Source organism: Meles meles, chromosome 3 (assembly GCF_922984935.1).
Source record: "Meles meles chromosome 3, mMelMel3.1 paternal haplotype, whole genome shotgun sequence".
In the NCBI taxonomy this organism is placed as follows: Eukaryota; Metazoa; Chordata; class Mammalia; order Carnivora; family Mustelidae; genus Meles; species Meles meles.
The window spans coordinates 34,101,006-34,127,512 of record NC_060068.1 but is presented as its reverse complement, the minus strand read 5'-3'; the positions used below and the strand labels follow the sequence as shown (position 1 = coordinate 34,127,512).

The following is a 26,507-nucleotide window of genomic DNA, read 5'->3' as shown; positions in this document are numbered from 1 at the left end:
GAAAACAGCAAGTGATGAACAATAGCTCAGGGGTTCAAACAAGAAAGCAAGAAAGGGCAAATTTCTCCTATCAAGAAACAACCTAGACCCTTTTACACCCTAAAATGAGCCTATTTAAGTAGAATCCACAAATTCCCAAACAAAATGGCATTTAATTTTTCTCTAATTAAAAGTAAAAATTAAAAGTAAAAGTGTATTTCATTGCTGGAGGGGAGGGGCGTAGGAGGGATGGGGTGGCTGGGTGGCGGACATGGGGGAGGGTATGTGCTATCATGAGTGCCGTGTATTGTGTAAGACTGATGAATCACAGACCTGCCCCCCTGAAACAAATAATACATTATATGTTAATAAAAAATAAAGTGTATTTCAGAAATCTTTTCAATGAATGGATTTATTTCCACTGCTTTTATTAACAATACATCCATGCTTTCATTTAAATAATCTGTGTAACTTTTCAGGTTAAATAAAATAAACTGCATCATCCTGGAGCAGTTTGGTTCAGACAGAGACTTCATAACTCTGAAATATTTAAACTCTGTGTTTAGGTCACGACTTGAGAGGCAATCTTTCTGTCTCACACACACAGGTACTTAGCATGTCTCCGCTCCTTGTAAAGCAAAGTGATTGTCTTTATTTTTACATTTTTTTGGCTCACATTTTATTTTTTTTAAAGATTTTTATTTATTTATTTGACAGATAGAGAGATAGAGATCAGAAGTAAGCAGAGAGAGAGGGGAAGAAGGCTCCCCACCGAGCAGGGAGCCCAATGTGGGACTCGATCCCAGGACTCTGAAATCATGACCTGAGCGGAAGGCAGAGGCCCAACCCACTGAGTCACCCAGGCGCCCTTGGCTCACATTTTAACATCATTCTATCCTTATCTGGCCTGTAACATTCCACCCTGAACACTGAAAATGAGAACCAAAGTCACAAGAGATCACCTCATGAACACCTATTATGAGTCTCTCAAAGTAAGAATACTTACGGACATAAAACTCAAACGAAGCTTCCAGTTTAAGAATTTTTGTGTTGCTTTTGACCTTTAGCCTGCACCACATTAAAAAAAAAAAAAGTCATCTCTACACCCAACGTGGGGCTCAAATTCATGACCCCAAGATCGAGAGTCACATGCTGCACCGACTGAGTCAGTTAGACGTCCCGGATCCCACTTTTGAACAAGTTTAAAGAAGTGTTACTTTACGTGCCATGACTTTCTAGAAATGTAAATTCAATGACTTGGGTAAATTCACAGGGGGTGTGCAACCACCACCAGCCAGTTTTAGAATGTTTTCATTACCCCCTAAAGTTCTGTTGTGCCCGCAAGTGGGTGGTCTACACACCCAGCCCCCAGCCCGTACACGCACTAACCTACCTCGTGTCTCTACGAGTGGGACTCCCCTAGACCTAGAAATTGTGCCATTCGCAGATGTTTCTAACTCCGGGCTTCCCCCGAGCATAAGGCTTTCGGAGGTCTATCCTCGCTGCTGCAGGTGTCAGCGGTCAACTCTGTGTAACTGCTGAACTGTGTTCCATTCTGCAGCTATGCCGTGTTGTTTTTTCACTGACTGGCTGATGGACACTCGTGCTGTTTCCACCATTTAGACTTCTGTAAATAATGCAAGGAGTATTCATGCACAAGTTTTCACGTGGACATCTCATTGCTTTCATTTCTCTTAGGTAGATTCCCGGAAGCAGGAAATATGGTAAATTTGTGCGTCACTTAAAAAAAACCCTGCCTGTTTTCCAAACTGGCTGTACTATTTCACATTCCTACCAACAATGCACAAGGGTTTCAGTTTACTCACGTCCTCAACAAAACACGTTCATATCTGACTTTTTTTATTGTAGTCATTCTAGCGAGTGTGAAATAATATCGTTTCAACTGTTTTCTAATAATTGATGAAATGCTAAATCATTATATCCTCTGCCCATTGTAAAATTGTCTTATTACTGCCCATTTCTTTTTTTTTTTTTTTTAAGATTTTATTTATTTATCTGACAGACAGAGATCACAAGTAGGCAGAGAGGAGGAAGCAGGCTTTCCGTGGCGGGGCTTGATCCCAGGACCCTGGGATCATGACCTGAGCCGAAGGCAGAAGCTTTAACCCACTGAGCCACCCAGGCGCCATTATTACTGCCAATTTCTAAGAATTCTTCATATACCAGTCATATATCATCAGATCTAAGAGCTAGAAATATTTTCTCCCAGTTTGTGGGTTTGTCTTTTCATTTTCTTCATGGTGTCTTCTGAATAACAAGGTATTTTACTTCTGAAGACTAACACTGTTCTTGTCTTTTATGGATAGTGTTTTGGAGTAAGAACTTTCTGTCCTAAATGACAAAAGACTTTCTCCTATGATTTCTTCTAGAAATTTATATGGTTTTACTTCTTACATTTTGTGTATTATCTATTGGGAAGTGATTCTTATAAACTGGAAGGTAAGGTTCTTCATCCTTTTTTGTCTTTTGCATCTGGAGAACAACGTTTTGCGGACTACTTGTTGAAAAGACTATCTTTTCCCCCCAGAAAGGTCACGGTGCCTTTGCTGAAAATCAACTGAGCATTAAAGGATTTATTTGTAGACTCTCAGTTCTGACCCATCAGTCTACAGGCCCATCCTTATGCCAATGCCACACACCCTGATTACTGAAGTCTTCCGACATGGTTGTTCTTTCTCAAAATTCTTTGGGCTATCCTAGGTACTTTGATTTTTAGAATTACCTTATTAATTTCTACAAAGCATCTTTTTTTTTTTTTTTTAATTTGACAGAGAGAAATCACAACTAGGCAGAGAGGCAGGCAGAGAGAGAGGAGGAAGCAGGCTCCCTGCGGAGCAGAGAGCCCGATGTGGGGCTCGATCCCAGGACCCTGGGATCATGACCTGAGCTGAAGACAGAGGCTTTAACCCACTGAGCCACCCAGGAGCCCCTACAAAGCATCTTATTTGGAAAGTTGTCAGCTATTATTTCTTGGAATAGTTTTTCTGCCACTCTGGGTCCTCTGGAATGTGACAGGAATGTCACAGGCCTCGGAGGCTCTGTTCATTTTCTTCAGGTTTTTAATTTTTTTTCCTAACTTGTTCTAATGAGTGGTAATTTCTATTGTTCTACCTCCAAGCTCACAGATTCTTCTGTTGTTTTGAATCCGCTATTCAAGTCCTCAAATGATGTTTTTCATTCCCAATATTGTACTCTTCAACTCCATAAATTTCCATGTGGCTCTTTTCCATAATTTTGCTATCCTTTATTGAGAATCTCTATGTGTTGGCTTCTGGTGCCATTCACTATTGCCATATTTTTCTTTTTAGTTCTTTAAATATCATTTCTTTCAGTTCTCCGAATGTACGTTAATTCCTTTGAATTCTTTCTCTGCTAAATTTAGCATCTGAGAATATTCAGAAGCAGCTTCTGCTGACTTTTTCTTTTATTTATTTTCTAAATAGGCTCCATGCCTGGTGCAGAGCCCAATAAGGGGCTCGAACTCATGACCCTGAGATCAAGACCTGAGCTGAGATCAAGAATCGGATGCTTAACCAACTAAGCCACCCAGGTGCCCCTGCAGATTCTTTTTTGAGTATGAGTCACACTTTCATATTTCTTTGCATAGCTTGTCATCTTTTGTTGAAAACCAGACCTTTTGGACAATACAATGTCTCAACTCTGCATGCTGATCTTTTTTTTTCCCTTAAGGTTGCTGCTATTGCCTTGTCTGTTTGCCTGCTTTGTTCAGGGGCATGGCCGGGTTAGACCTGTGAAGTCTGCTTCCTCTGTGGTGTGCAGTCACTGATGTCTCTGCTCAGTTTCTTATTTATCTAATACTCTTCCAAGACTAGCTGTCAGCCAGTTACTGGACACAGGTGCTCAAACATCTCAAATCAGTAAGGCTGATACCATCTGCTAATGGATCTGGGTGTAGGGAGAGAAGAGTGTTCAAAGCCGTGGCCACTTCCAGTCCCGCCTGGTTTACTCCTGCCAGTCCTGTCTCCTACCTGCAGGCGCATAGTCTCAAGGTCGTCCGGGAATGTAAACAGCTTCAGCTCCGAAATCACGGAGCCTGTGGTCTCAGACAAGAACACACTTGGCGGCAACCTTGGGCTGGGAGAGACAGACACTGACCTTCCTCCACCTGCATGTCCCCAAGACGTCACTTCCAGAGACAAAAGTGTCGGGCATGGTGTCACCCACCCTTCTGTCACTGCTGGGCTAGCCCTCTGTCCTTGCCACCCGCCCTGCCCCAGCAGAGACCCCCAGCGACATAGCTCGGGGAGTGTGGGAAGCAGCCCCCGGCCAAACACCACAGCTTCCCATTGTTCCCACCCAAAGTCTGGCAGCTCTTCAAAACATCAATGAGCCTCAGATTGTTGTATGCCTCTGGTTGATTTCCAGAACACTGAAGGGGCTGCTTTGTCAGTTTTGTCCAGTTTTAGAGTCGTTCTCTTCTGAAAAGAAAATCCGGTGATCTCCTCACTTGGTCACAGCCAGAAAGGCCACTTCTTCTGCTTACTTTTAATCCTTTACAGTTTTTCTTACGATTTTTACTGTGAAATATTTCAAAGCCCAAGAATAAGAGAGAATATAATGAACATCTATGTACTCAACCCTCAGCTTAAGAAGTAACACATGATGGGCTCGTCTGAACCTCCTCATATACTTCCCCCGATCTAAATTCACTGCCCCTCAAAATATCCCCTTTCCAGAAAGACCCATTATCCCAAAACTTGATATTTGTTAATCTAATTTGTACTTTTGCTATTTTATTCATATCTATACATGGCAGCTACAGTTGTGCATTTTTAAATGCACATTCATTTATATGTAATTTGTACATATTCTTCTACAACTTACTCTTTTATGCTCATTATTATGTTTTAGGGATTTAGTCATATACGTGTGGCTTTAACTCATTGACAGTTAACCACTCTATAAATATACCACAATCCCTCCATTCTCCCGTGATGGACATCTGGGTGTTTCCAATAAATGCTGTTACATAATGCTGCCACGAACACTCTCCTGTGCATCTCATGCACACAGGCAAGAGTAACAAGGGTCTGGAGGATGACAGGGAGGGGCCCCCGATGCTTGTGTAAATACATGAAATCTCCCCATGGCTCCCACACGGTCGGAGGCAGAAAGTGGGAGATCTCAAGAAGGCAAACGACTGTCCTCCGTGATGGGGATTCAAAGCCTTCCACAGAACCTGGGTTTAGAGTCATGAGAGGCCTTCCCAGACAGGAGGCAACTTGTCCTATGTCACCCAGCAAGTCAGTGGAAAAGCTGGGACTAAAACCTAGGTGTCCTGTCTTCCTTGTTCTCAAAGCAAGAGCTGTGGACTAGAGGCATTAGCATCAGCTGGGAATTTGTTAAAAATACAGAATCTCAGGCTGTGCCCCAGATATGCTGAATCAGAGTCTGCATTTTAACAAAATGCCCAGGTGACCTGCATGTACACTAAAGTCTGGAAAGCACTCTGGAGGAGATACACAGGCAAGGAATTCCCAGATCACAATGTAGTAGTTCTTTAACGATATCACACAATGCCAAATATCTCTCCAAAGTACTGTACCAATTTAGTTTCCCAGATTACTCTGATTTTTTCTGTGTCTAATTACAGCATAAAGCCATTTCTCATTGCTCTCACGTCTGCTTTGATTCCATTTGCCTCACTACGTCCCACTTCCTAACACTAGATCTTCAAACTCTGGCCCTAAAGTTCCTTCCTCGTGCTGCTCCACACTAACCTGTGATGAAAGGGGTACATGGTCAAATAAATTTGGGAAACCACAGGTTAATCTACATAGGACAAGTTCTTAACCCTAAGACTCAAGAGATCTTAGTATGTCTCTCAGGAACCTCTGAGAGTGGACTACATTTCAAGCATTTTCCTAAGCTTATTTCACCACTTACCTTTTTTTAGTCATGGGTCATCTTTGAAAATACTTGAATAAACTAACGTTTTAAGGAACACAGATGTGGGGAGATCTGTGATTATTTATAGAGGCTTCCAACCTTTTTAAAACAAAAATCATTAATAAAATCAATTTCTGGGGCGCCTGGGTGGCTCAGTGGGTTACGCCTCTGCCTTCAGCTCAGGTCATGATCCCAGGGTCCTGGATTGAGCCCCAGGTCAGGCTCTCTGCTCAGCAGGGAGCCTGCTTCCCCCCCACCCTCCCTGCCTGCCTCTCTGCCTACTTGTGATTTCTGTCAAGTAAATAAATAAAATCTTTAAAAAGAATCAATTTCCTCTCTTATAATCTCCAGATCTTCTCATATCTAAAAGACTCATTCAAGCTACTTCTTTGCAGCTTTATGTATATAAAATAACACTACCAGGAAAGAAACATACATTTTGCTCAGATGAATTTCTCCCTCTCCAGGTTTCTTCATGCTTTCAGTACAAAGAAATCAGTATGGAATGATCAGGTCCAAAATTTCAAATAGTTTCTCTTTGCTCTAAAATAGCCGAGGAGAACAAATTAGCAGCTGCTCTGCGACCTAGAGGAGAAAAGCCCCATGTCTCTAATCCAGTGTTCCCACACAGATGGCCAGCTGAAACAGGCTGTCCCTTAATCTCCCTGTGGTTTCCCTTAAGAAATTAAAAGGTACAGGACTCCAGTGATCTCCCGATAGTGAAGATCACTCACTCTCTTTAATTCTTTGGGTTTTACTATTGTTTCAGCTTTTCTACAGTGAGCATGTGTTACTACTTTTGCAACTAGAAAAAATACAGTTTCATTCTAAAAAGCTTAATTTGAAAGGAAGAAAACAAGTCACAGAACAATAAAATTGAAATCCATCTCATTACTCTATCAAAATAGACACAAAAGGTGACCCTCAATTGGGGTGCAGATGCCTCTGCAAGCTTACTGTCTAAAACCGATTGTGTCTAACATTCTTTAAATATGACATTAAACTTTAAAACCTTTATGAACACAGACTTAGCTTTATCTAGGTTTCAACTCTGAGAGATGACAGACCACTGGTGAACCCGCTGGCCTGACTCCTGCTGCACTCTCCTGGTTCTAGAAGATGGGAGTGTCTACACCATGTACAGCTGCGGCGAGGATGAGGAAAACATGGATTAAAAAGCGCCACATCATGTCAGCAGGGAAACACAAATTAAAACACTCATTAGAATGGCCACAATCCAGAACACAGACAGCAGCAAAGCTTACGATGATGTGAAACAAGAGAAACACTCATTTACTGCTGGTGGACCCGCAAAATGTTAACAGCCGCTGGGGAGGACGGTCTGGCAGTTTATAAAATGAAACACGCGCTTATCAGGCAACTCAGCAATCACGCACCCAAAGGATCTGAAAACTAACATCTAGACAAAAACCTGCAGACAAATGTTTACAGCAGCTTAACTCATAATTGCCAAAACTCGGAAGTAAGCAAGATGTCCTTCAGTAGGTGACAGATAAACTGCGGTACATCTGGAAAATGGAGCACTGTTTAGCACTCACAAGAAATGCACTATCAAGCCATGAAAAGAAGGGAGGAAACCTAAAGGTATACTACAAACTGAAAGAAGCTGGTCTGCACAGACTAGATGCTGTTATGATTCCAACTACAGGACATTCTGGAAAAGGCAAACTACAGAAACAGTAAAAAAAAAATATATCAGTGGTTGCCAAGGGGTGGAGAAATGGGAGGGATGGGGGAAGGGATGGATAGACAGAGCGCCGAGGATGTTTAGGGCAGTGAACATAGTCGGTGTGATATCATCACAGTGGGTACAAATCTGTCCAAACCCACAGAATGTTCCATAGCAGTAGTGACCCTCCAAGTAAACTATGGACGGTGGGTAATTAGAAGTCATCGCTGTAGGTTCACCACCTGTAACACATACACCGCTCCAGACAGGGGATGCCGATAGGGAGGCCCTGCCTGTGTGGGGCTGGGAAAATCTCCATACTTTCCACTCAGCTTTGCTGGGAGCATAAAACTGCTCTGAAGAATAAAATCTATTAAAAAAACAACCCCCCCCCAAAACCCCTCATAGTCCAGTGTCTGGCATATATATAGTAAGTGCTCAATAAATTGCAACTCTTGTTACTAAAGCAGTTAAATCACTGATAACCTCAAATGCTCCCGTAAGAAATGAAGACAGTTACTACTGAGTCCGTTTAGACATTTATCCTGATAAGATAAAAAGCATCCTCCTCCAATAAGGTAATCCTTCAGAGTCCATAACCAAGATGAATGATTCTCAATGGAACACGTCATTTTGCAAAGTTATTAAGTGAAATGCAGAAATGCAAAATGACTAAGGATTCCATCACAGGCAGTTATTTAGTAAGTGCAAGTTTTACAGACTCTCAAAATCATTATTTAAGAAACAAATCCAACTAAAGGAAAAAGACATGCATCTCAAGAAACGAATGGTAATACCAAAAATGAATATTAAAAAAATGAATATAATCATAGAATTATGTTGTAAATGATGTGGTTCCATAGTGGTAGAATGCTTACCTACAAAGCACTAATTTCTAGAAGGAACAACAAAATTTACAACCCCCTTGTTCTGTTTACCTGGATGAGTCATGGTGACGGGCTCCTCTTTGGATTTATTATTGTAGATGACTACGGCAACTGCATTGTGGAAAGCAGCCCGTGATATTTTCTCTTTAAATGTGCAATTTCCCCTCTGCAGCAAGGCAATCCACTGTTTGATGTTAGGAGGGACAAAGAACCGCGTCTGAGGATCACAGCCCAGATGATCAGCAACTAAACAGAGAAGAAAAAAACAACATTAATTTTTCTCAACCTAAATAAATAAAATCAATCAAATCTTTATCAAAGTGCTCAACTGTTCCCCGAATACTGGGTGTATCCAAAGCACTTTGAGCAGCTCCCTGCCAGCAGAGCTATGAATATACCCTTGAACCTGAACCCTCATCTGTACAGGGAGAGAGAGGCTCCATTAACATGTTACCTGTGATGCAAATGAAAACCATGAAAAGTCCTGTTTAACTTCATAGGCTGACAAAGGAAAACAGACTGACAATGCCCCGTGTAGGCTGGTGAAGAGAGGAGGACAAAAGGGCAGAGACTCCCCCATCCCCCAACACCCAGGTGACTGAGTGATCTACCCGACTTCTGCTCATTTGTTGGCACTTACTCGTCTCTCCACACCCCTACCCTACCCCCACCTCTTCTCACCCCACCTCACCCCACCCCCACGCTGCAGCGAGAGACTGATTTTGCTTGAGGTAAAGGAGGCAGCCAAACTAACCCTTGCTTCAGTTACCAAGTGGCTTGTTGAAATTCAAGCATGTTTGAACAAATTTCTTCATAAGTGTCTAAGGAAATTACAAAGGTAAGTTCTGGCTTGTATTGGAAGTTCAAATAGTTAAAACAACATGAAACTAGAAACTAGATTATTCCTGTAATTTACATTTATTGGTAAAAATTACAATTCCACATTAAGATATATATATTAACTTTACTATATCCACTTGTCTAACAAGATGCATGCAGCCCCCAGGACACTCCCTTGGGGACCCTAATTACACGGCTATTGCCGTGGATCTGGGGGGAGAGTCTGTTCCAGACCCCGGTGAGTACACAGCAGCTTGTAAGGCCAGGCTCCTCTCTCTGAGGCAGCACAGATGGTCACAACAGCCCTGCCCACCTCTGCCCTGGCTGCTCCTCCCTCTTCCCCTCTCCTCATGTTTCTAACAGGTGAACTTGAACTGGCAGGGTGGTCCAGAATGTGAGGGGGGAAGAATCACGATGGAGAGGTCTGCAGACCGCCATCCGCAGTGCCAGAAGACGGCCCTAGACTCTGCACTGGCTGGGGTGGGGGCGGGGGCAGGGAGGGCAAAAGAGTAACAGTAAAAGCAAATAAATAATAAAAATACTAAATCAGTATTAATAATCGACTGTATGAAAAGTTGACATCAGTGGGGAAATACATCTTTCCACGTCTTGGAAGCACACTACTTAGCTGGAGAAATGAAACGTTCATGCTACTTAAACCACACAGTGTAGAGATGCCAACTAACTTGGGAGAAATGGTGCATCTATCATTCCCACTTACACTGTATTTTCCCCCCAAATTCTCTTATTATCACGGTGAGGGATCATAATGAGAGTGTATTTGCTATCAGAGGTCTCCTGACGCAACTGAGACATAAATAATTTCACAATGTCATGATTTACATTGTTGACAAATATTACCCCTTTCCTTAAACAATTTCTGCACTCTGAAACTTTAGTAGTCCTTTCTCAAAGTAAATGGATGGGGAAAAAAGCCTATATCACAATTTTAGTAGTCAATTATTTTTGTTTATTTTTATTTCTATTTTTCTAACATATTTTACATTTTAAAAATATATTTTATTTATTTATTTGAGAGAGAGATAGTGAGAGAGAGCATGAGCGAGAAGAAGGTCAGAGGGAGAAGCAGACTCCCCATGGAGTTGGGAGCTTGATGCGGGACTCAATCCTGGGACTCCAGCATCATGACCTGAGCTGAAGGCAGTCGATTAACCCACTGAGCCACCCAGGCACCCTTATTTTGTTTATTTTTAAAGATTTTATTTATTTGAGAGAGAGAGAGAACGTGTGTGCTTGCACACACAAGCTGGGGGAGGGGCAGAAGGAGAGGGAGAAGCAGGCCCAACCCCCTCTCAGGGCTCAATCCAGGATCCTGGGATCATGACCTGAGCCCAAGGCAGACGCTTAATGCCTGAACCACCCAGGCGCCCCAGTAGTCAACTATTTACTGAAAGACACATTGAAGGCATTGTGAAACTCTGAAATCCTGAAACAGACTGTTCACTTGCAGTGGAATCTGTTTCCCAGATAATTATGCTGCTTTAGAATAGAAGCATTTAGGCTATGTGTTAGATAACCTGTGTTGGAAAAACCTCCAATACCATATATAGAGAGCAAGCAAAGAGCTGGTTTAAGTGTTTTGTTTGTTATTTTTCATAACACACTGCTGCATAAACCCTGGAAAAAAATGCAGAATCAAGAATACCCAAAAGGATGTGTATACTTCAGCAAAATAGTCATTTTTCTGTAACTTATCCTGTGCTCCCTATGATTTCACACATATTCCCAGGGCGGTAAGGAGGAAACAACAGGACAGTCATGGAATCAGCAAGACAAGGGGCTCACATTCTAGATCAATTATTCACTAGCTGAACAACCGCCTGGGCTCAATGATCTCATCTTCAACTTTTACTAACAAAGACTGAGTTAAAATTCTTACCTCATGAGAGTTATATATGTGAAAAAGGTTATAATAATTCCTCTACTCTTAAGTGCTTTAAAAAAATTAATTCTCTTGGGGACACCTGGGTGGCTCAGTTGGAGCGTCTGGCTCTTTATTTTGGCTCAGGTCATGGTTTCAGGGCCGTAGTGTTGAGCCCTGTCCTCAGCGGGGAGTCTGCTTGAAATTCTCTCTCCCTCTCCTTCTGCCCCTTCCCTGAACACTTACTCACATGCATTCAATATAGATATATATATAGATATAGATATAGATATAGATAGATATATCTATATCTATATCTATATCTATATATATAACACACACACACACTTACCATCTTAAAAAAAATCAACTCCCTTTCCTTTAGTTTTATGGGTTTCATCTTATCTGGTCCTAGTGTTCTAGTTTGGTGCTGTGGGATTTTCTGCATCGATGTGTGTGAAATCCACCCACAGCTCAGAGCACATGTCCGCCCCACATCCCCGGCTCCTAACACCTCCTGCTCCCATCTCGTTCCCTCCCTCTCTCTGTGGTGCTGACAGTGTCATCATCCTCTTAGAAGACAACAGTCATAATTTCCAAGACCGAAAAGACACAGGAAAGGATGCAACCACAGAGCAAAATCTATCAAACATACTGAAGGAGAACTTGAAAATTCTCTTAAGGAATCCCCACCCACTAAGAACAGATTCTACCCACAACTGCAGGACCCAAACAAATTCCAACAAGAGACTATATGAGCAGAAGAACATCCTTGTTCCCAAAATTCACCCAAGTCATAGTCCATAAAAGGACTCTGTGAACATTTATATCAGCAAGAATATGAAATAATAAGGGAGAATAAGATATTCAAGTTCCTGTTCAAGGAAGGAGTTTTCATTATTCAGAAAAAGAAAGTAAGAGGTTTTCATAACCACTTAATACTGTCATGTGTTTTTTTTAATCTATTCATCCCTTCCTGTAATTAAAAAATAACTTGAACAGTGAAAATTTTAACAGCTCTAACACAACTTCCCAAGAGGACTGAAGACAAATGGGTTCAGTGGTCCTACTTCGCAATGTAATACCAGTTGCTTACAATTTATTAAGTGAGGACGTAGTATCGCATCAAATATCTACGCAATTAAGAACCATTAAAATTTATCAGCAGCAATTTTGTTCAAATTCAAAACCATTTTACTTCCTTTTTTTTTTTTTTAAACCTGCCAAATCTAGAGGAGGACTTCACCTCTGACTTCTTTGCATTTATTAGCTATCATGTCAGGAAAAACTTCTAGTAAGTTATTGTGAAAAAATGAAATTACAGATGATATAAAATACCGCATTACAATATCTTACAGTTTTGTGAATTATACTTTGATAAACCTGAAAAAATGTCGTACTGCAGAGAGATCAAACTTCTGGTTTTTTCTATACGGCCTTTCCTGCTGAATCCAAAAACAGTAACGAGAATCTCATTCCTTGATAAGAACCAAATGACTACTGACAGGAACAATCCGGAACCCTCACCTCAAGGAACACAGATGCTTAGCAACAAGCCAACACCTTGGTCTTGAGTCTTAAGGAACCTCTAGGCGTACTGAGAAAGTAACGCCGGACACAGAAATGAAATCTCAGCAAACTGGTTAGTAGTACAACATGAAGGGTGCTTAGAGACCCAGGAAAAGAGGCACACAATGGTAAAGGTCTCATGGGGGCTGGAACTCAGATGGAACACTGGAAAACCGCTAGGCAGTGAGCAGGGGGTGCAGAAGGGACCAGCAACAGAACAGAGGACAAAGACGAAGCCCTTCTCTTGAACTCTCGTGACAATCAAGTAAGATGACACATAGCCCCCATTACAACACTATACCAATGCAAGAGAATCAAGTTCTGAAAAGACGACCCCATCTGTGGTGGGAACAGAGGAAGAATATCCTGGCATAAGGAGTGTGTAAATATTTAAAGGATTCTGTGAGTGAAGATGTCAGTCAATAAATAAACTCTTGTCTTGCCCAAGCATCCCGAAACTCCCACTTTGGTTCACCTGACTTAGACTTCGTTGTGGGAAAATGCAAGCACCCCACCTAGTGCGTAGCAGTCACGGCGTTACTGTGTAGGTCCCGTCTCCTCCCACACCCGAGAACCACCAATCCACTGCCATAGGGAAGAGTCCAGGACCGGGGCACAGCCAGCTCCCCCGGGGCGCCTCCTGCTCTCAGAGCCTGGGCATCTTGTTTCCTCCCTCTGAAAGGCCCAGACCCCTGCTTCCTTGCTGATGTCCTCCCAAACCTCAGGATTCTGCTAAAATCTCCCTTCTGGAACACCCTCCCGTTCTCCTGAGGCTGAGCTGGGTGCTCTGTTTCCATGGCACCCTGAGATGACACACACCTTAGCATTCATCCTACCGTCCTAGCAACTGGCTGTTTGCTCGGAGTCTCTCCTCAACCGTGAGACCCAGCATCTCCTCCGGTACGTGTGGCACAGAGGAGGCACTGGACCTCTAGGCGAAGGGAGAAATGGGAGAACGACAGATGGAGACGGAGCAAAAATGGACACAAATAAAGAATCTGTGCCAAAGACCACAGTTTCCTATGGTAGTGTTCTGACCGGTGTGATGTTCTGCCAGCTGCTTCCTATGAAAGACGAAAAAATAAAGATAAGCCTAACTAGTCACCCTGGGTCTAGATGTTTCCCTGGTCAGGTAGGTTCTGGCTCTTTGCTCCCTAGCTCCACATGAGATTATAATCTCTCTCCTCTTTAGGTTTCCTGCTTCTTCTCCTGAATTTCCTTATTTTCCCTCTGTTAAATTCTAATTTTATGATTCAAAGGACAAAAGAGAATTACTTATTTGCATTTCCAGTTTCTTAATTTTTAATGTTCAGTGACTGGATTTAAATGTCTAGCTTTCATCCCTTCATCCACATCTACAGATAACTTACGATTTCTACATTTTTCACTTTTTTTTAAAGATCTTATTTATTTATTTGAGAGAGCGAGAGAGAGAGCATGAAAGGGGAGAGGTCCGCTGGAGAAGCAGACTCCCTTCCAAGCAGGGAGCCCAATGTGGGACTTGATCCTGGGACTCCAGGATTATGACCTGAGCCGAAGGCAGTCGCTTAACCAACTGAGCCACTCAGGCGCCCTACATTGTCACTTTAATCTACTATCTTTTCATTACTTATCTTCAGCGTTTGTCTAATCTTGTTGAAATGCTCTGCTTTCCTTTTCTTTTAATTTCTCGTTATCTCATTTGTAAGTTCCATTTTTCTCTTAACCTCCTATCTACTTAGTTCCTCTAATTTTCTTATCCCTTCCCCCTACCCCCTTCCACTTCTGTTCATGTTTTCTTTTCTGGTAGGAGTTGTTATCATAATGGCCAGGAAAAATGATCTGGATCCTAGCCTTTCTTGATTTTGGGGAACCTTATATTAATGATCATTCCCTCTTTGTCTTTTTCCTCTCAAAACTGGTGGTCCCTTCCTTCTTAAGAAAAGAAAGCAGATTTCTCAAAAGGCTCCCATTTTACTGTCACTGTTGTCAAGAGCCGCCGGTTTCTACCTTCTCAGTGTCCCTCATTCCTCATCACATTTTCATCTCTGCACCCAGCCGCTCCATCAAAGTGCTCCGGCTAACAGGCACCAATAACCTCAGCATTGCTAAGTCCTGGGACACTGTGTCCTCCTCCCCACGGACTCTCAGTAAGATTCACCTTAGCTGAGCACTCTCTCCTCTCCACTCTCAGGACCCTCATCCTCCCTGGCATTCCTCCTCCTCCCTCCTCCTTCACAGCCCTCCTTCCTAGTCTCCTTTCCTGATGCCTCTCCCTGCACCTGAACCTTCAGTGTTGACGTTACTAAGGACTGCGACCTCCCCAATATAGGTCGAGGACTCTCCAGGGCTAGAATTTCTCCACACTGATGGTATCCTTTTTTCTTACTGGAACAAGGTTTACTAACATCTTGTGCCAATCGACCCTTTCTGAAGAAATTACTTCTCATTTTTTACTTCTATAAATCTGCAGTTTTCAGTATATACAACTAAAGCAGGTAAAGAGCAAGCTAAGAAGCAGGAGAGAAATACGGAAAATTATACACGGAAAGGGTCCATTCTCTCCCATTCCAAACAGAAACTGCACATGCCCCTGATGAGCTAACAGGTGTTATGGAATGTCTTCACTGGTTCACAAGGAGGCAGGCAGGTAGGCACACGGTCACTCTGTCTGGTTTGTTTGTTCCCAGGTTACTTTGCCCCGATTCCAGGCAGGACCATGGGATCACCCCAGGGTCTGAAGCAGATTCTGTTAGTGTCCCAAAAAACAAAAACAAAAACAAAAACCTTATTTAATTTGGACATCTACGGATCACCTGTACCCTGCCATATGCTTTTAGTGACACCTATCTGAGCTCTAGCTCCAGGGGCAGGGAAGTAGACATACAGTCCAAGATGAGCCACAAGTGAACAAGGAAACACGTGGCTACAGATGTTGCTGGCAGCCATTGTGCGACAAAGAGGGAACCATCCTGGGATGAAGTTAAAGCTAGGATGGCAAAGGGGAGAGATCAAAAGGAACAAGATCCCTAGTAACCCTACTAAGTGTTGAATCCCTGAACCCTAAAAGTGGCCCTAGCTTTGAGCTTCAAGTTCTGACACAGACCACTGCAAGCAATCTAAGTAGGGATTTGTCACTTGGAGCAGTCCGGCTTCTTGTATGAGTCAAGCAGCAATGGTTGAGATGGGGGTTTTATGCCTGCTGAGGGGCCTTCTTAGCCCTCTAGGATCCATGCTTGGCTATGAAAGCCCACCAAGAAGATGACAAAACCTGAGGAGAAAGCGTCCTTGGGGAAGTTCTTTGACCCTGGGAGGTAGCCAGGACGCCCATCCTCTGGCTCCTTCCCTCACTCAAGGGACATGGCAGCTCTCTGGGAGAGGAGCAAGCTGTTGGAAGACTAACATCTTCAGCAAAGACTCTCGAGAAGGATCTGCGTCGGCAGAACCCAAAAGGCTGGTGGAATCTGAATGAGGGAAAACCATCTTTATTTTCATCACATAAATGAAATCTCACACTTTCTTCACATCTGAAGGTAGACAACAAAACATCTGTAACTCTGTAACTAACAGCAATTACATTAGCCACTGCAGATTCTGCAAAAACATGAAAACATCCCAGCGATTAAGCTTCACAGACCCAACACTGGTAATCAAGATGATCAGACCCCACTGCTAGATCTTGTTACTTAATGTGATCAGAAGGAAGCACAGTTATTTTAAATACTGATGCTGCCTTTCAGGAGACTCAGCTCCCTTTAATCCTATTTACTTTTGCACAGATCACTACTCTGAGAAGCAACCTGGGGGTCTCTCTGTTATTAGACTGCAAACGGAGCTTCAGCTGCCAGGGTTAGTGAATGCATACTGCTTACAGGACAGACTTGGATACGTTTCCATTACTTTACTTTGTCCTCCTGTATCCCGTGATTCCTAAGTTCTTTATACTTTCCTCCAACCTTCCCTACTTCTGAAAGCATTGATCACATTTTCTCTATTCTCCTCTTTTCCTCCATTTATATATTCAAGTCCTATTTTTTTAGAGGTTACTCTTAGAATGTTAACATGCATACCTGATAAAGAGTTTACATTTCATCAATGTCTCTAGTTCCTTCCTGAAGAATACAGGCTCTTAAAATATGTATTGGTTTCACAGGGCTACCCCCCAAAGAAACCACTACACACCCGGTGGCTTACACAACAGAAATGTATTCTCTCTCAGTTGTGAGAGACAGATGTCTGCAGTCAGGGTGCTGGGAGGCTCACGTCCCCTCCGAAGGCTTCAGGGGAGACCCTTCCTCGACTCTCCCAGCTTCTGCTGGCCCCTGGCAACCTTTGGCTTCTGGCTACATTGTTCCAACCTCTGTCTCTGTCTGCATGTGGCCTTCTCCACTGTGCCCATGCCTTCACTCTGTCTCTAAGAACACCTACTGTTGGATTTAATGCCCGTTTGGTTAATGCAAGGTGCTCTCATCTCGAGATCTTCATCTAATTACTTCTTCAATGTAATTTTTTCCAAATAAGGTTTCCACATTCCTAGGTTCTGAGGATTAGGTCACGGACACATCTTCTGGGAGGCCACCATTCAACCTATTGCCAGATGCAGTTCCAACCACCCCCTTTCATCTTACCTATAACTACCCTTACTCAGATCTACCTTGCTCTAATTATCCCATTCCTAATATTTATAGTTTCATATGGTCAATGCCTGTTAAATGTTACCTACACATACTGGTCAGTCCTTACGTTAGTCTAGGATCTCCAGAGAAACAGACCAGTAAGATACGTGTGTGTATAAAGAGACGGGGTGTAAGGAATTAGCTCATGGGGCTGTGGAGGCTGACGAGCCCCAAGATCTGCAGGCTAAGTCAGCAAACTGGAGAGATAATGGTGTGGCTCTAGTTGGAAGCAGCTTGAGACCCAGGGAGAGCTAATGTTTCAGTTTGAGTCTGTAGGCAGGGAAAGGCCAATCTCCCAATGCAAAACCAGTCAGGCAAGAGGAATTCTCTTACTGGAAGGAAAATCAGCTCTTTTGTTTTATGCAGGCCTTCAACTGATTAGATGAGGCCCACGCACAAAAGGGATGGCAATCTCCTTTGACCCACTTTATTCAGTCTACCAACTTAAATGTTAATCTCATCTAAAAATACCCTCAGAGAAACACCCAGAATATCTGACCAAATCATCTAGACATCCTCTGGCCCAGTAAAAGTGATACTTAAAATTAACCACGACAGGGGCCCCCGAGTGGTATAGTAGGTGAAGTCTCTGACTCTTGGTTTCAGGTCATGATCTCAGGGTTGTGAGATCAAGCCCCCATCAGGCTCTGTGCTCAGCAGGGAGTTTGCGTAAAGATTCTCTCCCTCTGCCCCTCCCCACAACTCACGTGGAGAGTGGAATTAAAAAAAAAAAAAAGTTTTTTTTTTTTTAAGATTTTATTTATTCATTTGACAGAGAGAGAGAGAAAGGGAGGGCAACCACACAAGCAGGGGAAGCAGCAGGCAAAGGGAGAGGGAGAAGTGGGCTCCCTTGCTGAGCAGGGAGCCTGACCCAGGGGTCAATCCCAGAACCCCAGGATCACGACCTGAGCCCAAGGCAGATGCCTAACCAACTGAGCCACTCAGGTGCCTCTCTAATAAATAAATCTTGAAAAAAATTTATCATCACTATCCTTTTCACATATCACTTTTTCCTTCTGTCTTTCACTTCCTCCTTCCTTATAAGAATAGTAAGAACATCCCTTTGATGTTCCTTCAAATAAGGATCTGTTCAGGGTAAAGTCAGGGTTTCGAGTAAACTTGTCTTTATATCTGAAAACATCTTTCATATGATCCCATTCTTGAATGACAGCTTAATTAGGTAAAAAAATTCTGGATACTTTTCTCAGCGCTTTGAAGATGTTATTCCATTGTCTTCTGCTTCTTATGATGAAAAGAAGCTGAAGAAAACATTTTAATTGTAAAGGTTTTCAACTGTTATTTTATCTACTTTGCAGCTTTGAGTCTAGTATATTTAAAAAGTAAAATAGGGGCGCCTGGGTGGCTCAGTGGGTTAAAGCCTCTGCCTTCGGCTCAGGTCATGATCCCAGGGTCCTGGGATCGAGCCCCGCATCATGCTCTCTGCTCAGCAGGGACCCTGCTTCCTCCTCTCTCTTCTGCCTGCCTCTCTGCCTACTTGTGATCTCTGTCTGTCAAATAAATAAATAAAATCTTTAAAAAAAAAAAAGTAAAATAAATGTGTCCCTTATTTTTCTCCGAGTTAGCAAGTTTTGCTTCTTTGGTTATACTTACTGTAAACAAGTCATTGCCTTTTTGTATGGAGTTTTTAACAAGAAGGCAACAATAGATTATCTTCTGTACACCTAGAGTGCTGGATATATCAGTGAACATGGCAAGAAGGGTCATACAGAGCTGACCTATCAGCAAGTTTAATTGTCAATATCTATCCATTATCATTTGTCTTCTATACTTAGTTACTGCATATCTCAAATGGATTTTGATTATTTTTCACATCCTTACAACTTAAATATATCTGCTGGATGTTCTCCATGACATAATAAAAAGCATCTTAAGATAATTTAAAATGATGACTAATACAAATCACTTCACCTGGAAAGTTATGTTCAAAAATAATTTCTATTACAACTGATACAACAAATACTTCATGCAAGAGAGATGAAGCAAGTAAAAATAACTAAAAATCGTGCTCAGTCCTTGGACAAGCATACCACAGTGCAACAGAAGTGTGTGTTAATTACCTAACCCACATCACTCCCCATTCCACAAAAGCATTACACATTGAGTACAAGTTTTTCTGCAGCTCTCTTTTCTGTTGACTTCTGTTCACCACACTTTCCTCTCACCTCTCTGCCTACTCTTTCTCATTTTCCTGTTGCTAGCCTCTTAGCTGCAGGCTTTCGCCAAGCATCTGGCCTGGGCCCTCTCTTCTCAGTGGGCAATCTTACCCACTCCCACGGCTTCAACCATCACCTGTATGTACGTAATGACTAAATCTCGCTCGTGTTTTATTCTGCGATTTTCAACTGTCTGCTATATATTTCTCCATGAATACTGAGGATCTCAAACTCATTATTCTCCCCCATCGAATGTGATGTTCCTACTATGGAATTCCTGACTGAGAGCATCATCATTCACCTAGACACACAAGACTAAAATCCCTGTTGAGAAACAAGGAAGTGACGATTAAGAGAGAGGACTAAAGAGAGTGTTCCATTTTCTTGGCTACCACGAAAAACCCACAATGGCCAAGCAAAGCCACTACACACCTCAACACTGCTGATGCACAGAAGGGTGTAAGGACACCAGCAGGCAGGAGAGTCTTGGAAGGCATTATTCCCTTCCCCTCCCCCAGCTTTGCTGAGGTATAATTAATAAACAAATACTACATATATTTAAAGTGCACAATGTGATTTGATATGCACTGTGAAATGATCACCACAATCAAGTGAATTCATATATCCATTGCCTCATTTAGTTACTTTTATTATTATTTTTTTTTATTTGGTGAAAACACCTGAGATCTAGTCTCTCAGCAAATACCAAGTACACACTACGGTATAGTCACATGCTGTACGTGTATCGCCAGAACTTATAACCGGAAGCTGGCAACATAGGAAGGCATTATTAACTCTTGGGAAGAAAAGGAAAGAATATGGAAGCATTCCTGTTTTATCTATCACCTCTTCTAGTACTTCTAGTACTGATAAGTCGGACACAGAGACAATATTAACAAAGACTGGGCCACCTGGAACATAACTTCAAACACAAGAATGATGGATTCAATTGTACATTTATTGGTTTTTTAAAATATTTTTTATTTATTGTACAAGTAGGCAGAGAGGCAGGCAGAGAAAGAGAGAGAGGAGGAAGCAGGCTCCCTGCTGAGCAGAGAGCCCGATGCGGGACTCGATCCCAGGACCCTGAGATCATGACCTGAGCTGAAGGCAGAGGCTTTAACCCACTGAGCCACCCAGGCGCCCCTCAATTGTACATTTAAAGGATCACACACCATATCAAGTAGGATTTGTTCCAGGGATGCAATGATGGTTCAACCTCCACAACAATGTGGTACCCTACATTAACAAATGCCTCCATTTTCAACCACACGATCGTTTCAACAGATGCAGGGAAAGCATTTGACAAAATTCAACTCTATTTATGATAAAAACTCTCAACTAAATGGGTATAAAGAGAATGTACTTCAACATAATGAAGGTCCTATAAGACAAGCCCACAACTTACATCATACTCCAAAGTGAGAAACTAAAACCTTTTCCTCTAAGATCAGGAACAAGACAAGGATGTCCACTCTCATTACCTTTATTTAACATATAGCACTGGAAGTCCTAGCCAGAGCAATTAGGCAAGAAAAAAATGTAAGAGGCATCCATATCAGAAAGGAAGAAGTAAAACTGTCTCTATTTGTAAATGACATGACATTATATATAGAAAACCTTAAAAATTCCACCAAAAAGCTGTTACAACTAATAAATTCAGAAAAGCTACAGTATACAAAACAATGCACATAATCTGATGCATATCTAGACACTACTCATGAATTACTAGAAGGAAAAGTTAGGAAAACAATCCCATTCACAACTGCATCAAAAAGAATGAAATACCTAGGAATAAATTCAACCAAGGAGGTAAAAGAGCTGTATACTGAAAATTATAAGACATCGATGTAAGAAACTAACAAAGAAACACATAAATAGAAAGATATTTTGATTGGAAGAATCAATACTGTTAAAATGCCCATATTACCCAGAGCAATCTACTCTATTGAACAGGGATTCAATGCAATCCCTGTCAAAATTCCAATGGCATTTTTCACAGAAATAGGACAAATAATCCTAAAATTTGCATGGAACCACAAAAGGGCCTGAATAGCCAAAGCAATTCTGAAAAAGACAAATCAAGCTAGAGATATCATGCTTCCTTATTTTGAACTCTATTATGAAACTGTACTAATCAAAAGCGTATGGTACTGGCATAAAACAAGACACATGGGTGCCTGGGAGGCTCAGCTGGTTAAGCACCCGACTCCTGATTTCAGCTTAGGTCATGATCTCAGGGTTGTGGGACTGAACCCTGTGTCAGGTTCTGCGCTGAATGTGGAGTTTGCTAAGATTCTTTCTCTCACTCTGCCCCTCGCCTCTGCACCCCCTTTCAAAAAAAAAAAAAAAAGACACAGATCAATGGAACAGAATAAAGAGCCCAGAAATCCACATATGTATGTCCAATTAATTTACAACAAAAGAGTCAATAGTATACAACAGGGAAGGGATGTTCTCTTCAATAAATGGTGTTCTGGGAAAGACAGCAACATGTGAAAGAATGAAACAGGACCACTATCTTCTACTGTACACAAAAATCAACTCAAAATGCATCAAAGACTTGAACATTAAGACCGGGAACCATAAACTCCTAAAACAAAACGGGCAGTAATTTCCTGGATTTGGTGGTGATTTTTTGGATTCGAGTAAAAAGTAAAGCACCAAAAGCAAAAATGCACAAGTGGGACTTCACCAAACTAAGAAGCTGCTGCACAGCTAAGGACCCATCAACAAAATGAAGAGGAAACCTATCAAATGGGAGAAAATATCTGTAATTCATGTATCTGATAAGGAGCTAATATGGAGAATATATAGAGAATTCATATAGCAAGAAATTTCTTCATCTTAGGGTCCTTGCTTTATGCAAATCTCTATCACACAGTTCTCCAGCATTCCTTACATTTGACAGGTGCTAGCTCAGTGTGTGATGCTGTTGTTAACCTTTGAATAAATAATATGGGAGTTAAAAGAAATGACTCATCCTTACAGGGAAAAAAAAAGGAGGAAAAATGATGGGCTTGGAATAGCTAACTGCTGAGGAAGAAGGTAGGAGAATATGAAAAAAAAAATCATGAAGTCAGTCCCTGTGGAGGACAGTTAGAGGGGGGAAAAAAACCCAAAAACCACTTGAAGGACTACTCAAATTAACAAACTGAGAACAGGAGATTTTTTTTTTTGAGAAAAGGAGATTTAAAGTTTTCATAATCCGAGATGTCTCTAAACAAATATAAGTAATAAGAAAACCCTTTAGTTTATTTTAAATAACAATTAATTAAAGGAACTTGTTGAAGTGGGTCTCCAGATGATGGGAAAAGTGTACCTAAGGAACTAGAGGGAAAAAAGAAGCAGATGTTTTGTATCAAGATAACAAACCTCTTTTGGGAAATCCAAGAGAACAGAACTCGAGAACCTGTCTAAGACACAGAAATGAAACTGTAATGGGGCAATATACCTATGCCAACCAGTCGAACAGAGTAAATATGAAAGTTCTTAACAGGTCACTGAGCTAGGATCTACAGAACTGGGGAGATGTTGTTCAGCGAAAAGCAGGGCGTCTAACAAGTTCGTGATCTGCTCTACCATTCACTTCATCTCCAACAAGCTAATGCCTATGGATAACCAGGGGAAACTGCAACCCAGAACCCAACACACACCCAGAATGCAGAGTGACTAGTAACTTGCAAGAAAGCAACCCATCATTACAGAGTTTGCAAAACCCAGGGCAAAGATAGCTGGGTAATTACAAATCATCCTGATGAGAAAGATAATGAACAGAACAGCAAGAAAGCCATAAAGGCAAATGCAGGATGACAGTGCAGACTTCGATTTTTTTTTTTTTTCCAAAAATTAAAAAGCCCAGGAAGAGTTAAAGATTGCAAATAATGACAGGAGCAAGCAAAGCAGCTTCTCTCACCCCCTTCCCAAAAGATTTCCTTGAAAGTCTTTTTCAGAGCAAGACAAGTAGGAAAGAAATAGGTCTACTGTAGGGTCAACAAAAACAGTGGGTGACATTTCCCAAAACCATTTTTTGCTTTTGTTTCCTCTATCAAGGAGAAGAACCTGAGAAGGGTGACCATCAGAGGAAGACTAAGGGACACTGTGACTGGGCGCAGAGATTGTTAGAAAGCCAATCCACAGATCCTCGGGGTACGTTTCTCTGTGACACACTCTCATCTCAGTAAACTGCTGTTTGCATCTCGTGCAACTCATGCTGGTTTCTTCAAGAAATCTCTCGTTCCCTTAAGATGATCTGGAATAATCCAGCTTTCTTTGCCCTGGGGTTAGCCAACTTAGAAAACAATATAGTTGCTTCCTTCTAAATTTCCAGTCACCGTGCTTCTACCTCACCAAGTGCAGAGGAAATCTTCCAGCCCTCGGCAGACACCCTCCTCAGCATGTCCCTCGGGGGGTGAACCACTTTGAGACAGTGCACATTTCTCTGGCCTCCTCTCTCTCACTCTCAGTCGTCCTGGCTCTCCAGTCTTTCCAGCACCCTCTATTGAAAAGATTGTTGTTTTCCCCACTGAAATGTCTTGGCATCTTGGTCAACAATCAATTGATCATAAATGTAAGCTTTTTTGGATCCCACTTCTATTTCATTGATCTGTAGGTCTGTGCCAGTACCACAGTGTCTTGTAGTAAGTTCTGAAATCGGGAAATGTGAGCCCTTTGATTGTGTTCTTCTTGTTCAAGACTGTTTTGACTATTCAGGGTCCATGTGAATTAAAATCAGCCTGCCAATCTCTCCAAAAATCCAGCTGGTATTTTCCTAAGATCATGTTGAACCTGTAGGTCAACCGGCTATATTAACAATATGGTTAGTCTTTGGATCCATGAATATGGGATGTCTTTGCGCTTCTTCAGATCTTTAATTTCTTATGACAGTGTTCTGTAGTTTTCGATGCCAATGCCATTTTAAATGGTATTTTTAAAAATTTATTGTCTAATTGCTTGTTCCTGGCATACAGAAGTACAATTAGCTTCTTTTTGTATTTGTATTGATCTTATACCCACTGACTTTTCTAAGTTAACTTGAGTTATAAAAGGAAAATCATTCTATTATAGGTAATAAGAAATGAAGCTTTACGAATGTTACATTATGGATTAACACTGGCTGCTTTTCTCAATCCGTGACTTGCTGTTGTGTGTCTCCTATGGTATCTGAGGTGTCCTGAGTGGGATCCTACAAATGTAAACAGAACAGCAGTGACTCCCTCACACATGTGTGTGTTTTTCCCTTATTGTAAAATAGCCGAGTTACCTGGATTTACAGATGAGATCATCTACTTTTAATTAAACTGTCCCATATTTATGAGGCAAACGCCTTAAAAAAAAAAAGGCCTGCAAAATAAAGTTAAAAAAAAAATTGGCAGAACTCACATTTCTACTGCTGTACAAGCTCTTTTTATTCACCATGAAAGGGAAAACAAACAAACAAAAAACCCTGAACAAAAAAACTCCCCCCAAACCCAAAACCTAACTAATTGGATTGGGAAAATAAAGCAAAAAAGTTAGAAATTAATGTGAAGACTATTAGAAATACAAACTTATTAGATGCCGTTATCAGAGAACACTGAGAGGACGGCGTACCATTCCTAAGTACAGTACTGGGGACACGTGTGTGTGTACAACCAGGAGAGTCTGTGTCCCCACACCGCAGGGACGCGTCAGAGTGGGTAACAGTGGACACAAGGAAGCCCGTCAGGAGGCCACAGAGCCGAGAGAGGAGATCAGAGTAGTCTGCAGTGGATGTGGGGAGAAGTGGACACACTGTAGAGACACTTAGGAATCTGGACCAACAAGGCTGCGTGAGTAACTAGATACCGGGGCTGGAGGCCTGCAGTTTCTGGCCTAACAGCCTGGGCAGAAGGTGGTGCTGCTGACTGAAACAGCACCCTCAGAGGAGGAACAGAGCTCCAGAGGAACAACAATGAGCTGTCTCCGGCATAGCGGGCCTGAAAGAAAATGGAGGGAGTCAACAGTCCCCTCCCGAACACACAGCCCAGAAAACCCTCCATGTGCGTACACAACGTGCACGACAGCATGCGAAGCCACAAAAGCCATGTAGCAGGCAGCCCACGTGCCCATCCACAGAGGCACGGCTAAGCCGTGACCTACTCACGCTCAGGTCCACCGACAAAACCACAGATGGTAACAGGAGCTGACCTCACACACTAGCGATGGGAGCAGAAGAGACTTGGCTCAAGAACACAAAGGCACACATACCGAAGCCTATGTGCATCAGGTGAAAACAGGCACAATCCGCAGTCTTCAGTCTGGGGGGGCTGGGGGGTGTCGTGATGGAAAGGGGGCTCATGTTCCTGACCAGGCTTGGGGTTATGTCAGCGTGCGGGCTACAGTAACTCCCCAAGCTGCACTTAGGGCTGTGTGTTTTTCTACGTAGGTTACAGCCAGCTCAGCCCTCAGGTTAAAGCCCTTCAACGGCACTGACGAACGCCACGACATGGACAGACGCGGAGGACATCAGGCTAAGAGAAAGTAAGTCAATCGCGGGGCGCCTGGGTAGGTTAGTAGGTTAAAGCCTCTGCCTTCGGCTCAGGTTATGATCTCAGGGTCCTGGGATCAAGTCCTGCCTCGGGCTCTCTGCTCAGCGGGGAGCCTGCTTCCCACCCCCGCCCCCGCCTCTCTCTGCCTGCCTCTCTGCCTACTTGTGATCTCTTTCTGTCAAATAAGCAAAAATAAAATCTTAAAAAAAAAAAAAAAAAGAAAAGAAAAGAAATCAGTTGCAAAATGACACGGTATTCTGTGGGATTCTACCAACAGGATGATGTTCCAGAGCAGCCAGATTTCAAGACAGAAAGTAGAAGGGCAGTTGTGGGGGGCTGGTGGAGGGGGAAATGGGGAGTTTCCATTTGGCAAGATAAAGAGTTCTAGAGA

The 26,507-nt window shown here is 42.3% G+C and overlaps 1 protein-coding gene across 3 annotated transcripts in view; it reads right to left on the bottom strand.

The window, feature by feature from the left end:
- Positions 1-26,507, bottom strand: part of RNF130 (ring finger protein 130) — a 140,432-nt gene that overhangs the window by 97,552 nt on the left and 16,373 nt on the right. For all 3 annotated transcript variants that reach the window (XM_045999152.1, XM_045999150.1, XM_045999153.1), the window contains exon 2: positions 8,539-8,733. In XM_045999152.1, coding sequence (XP_045855108.1) covers positions 8,539-8,733 — 195 coding nt within the window. The remainder of the gene's footprint in view (positions 1-8,538; positions 8,734-26,507) is intronic.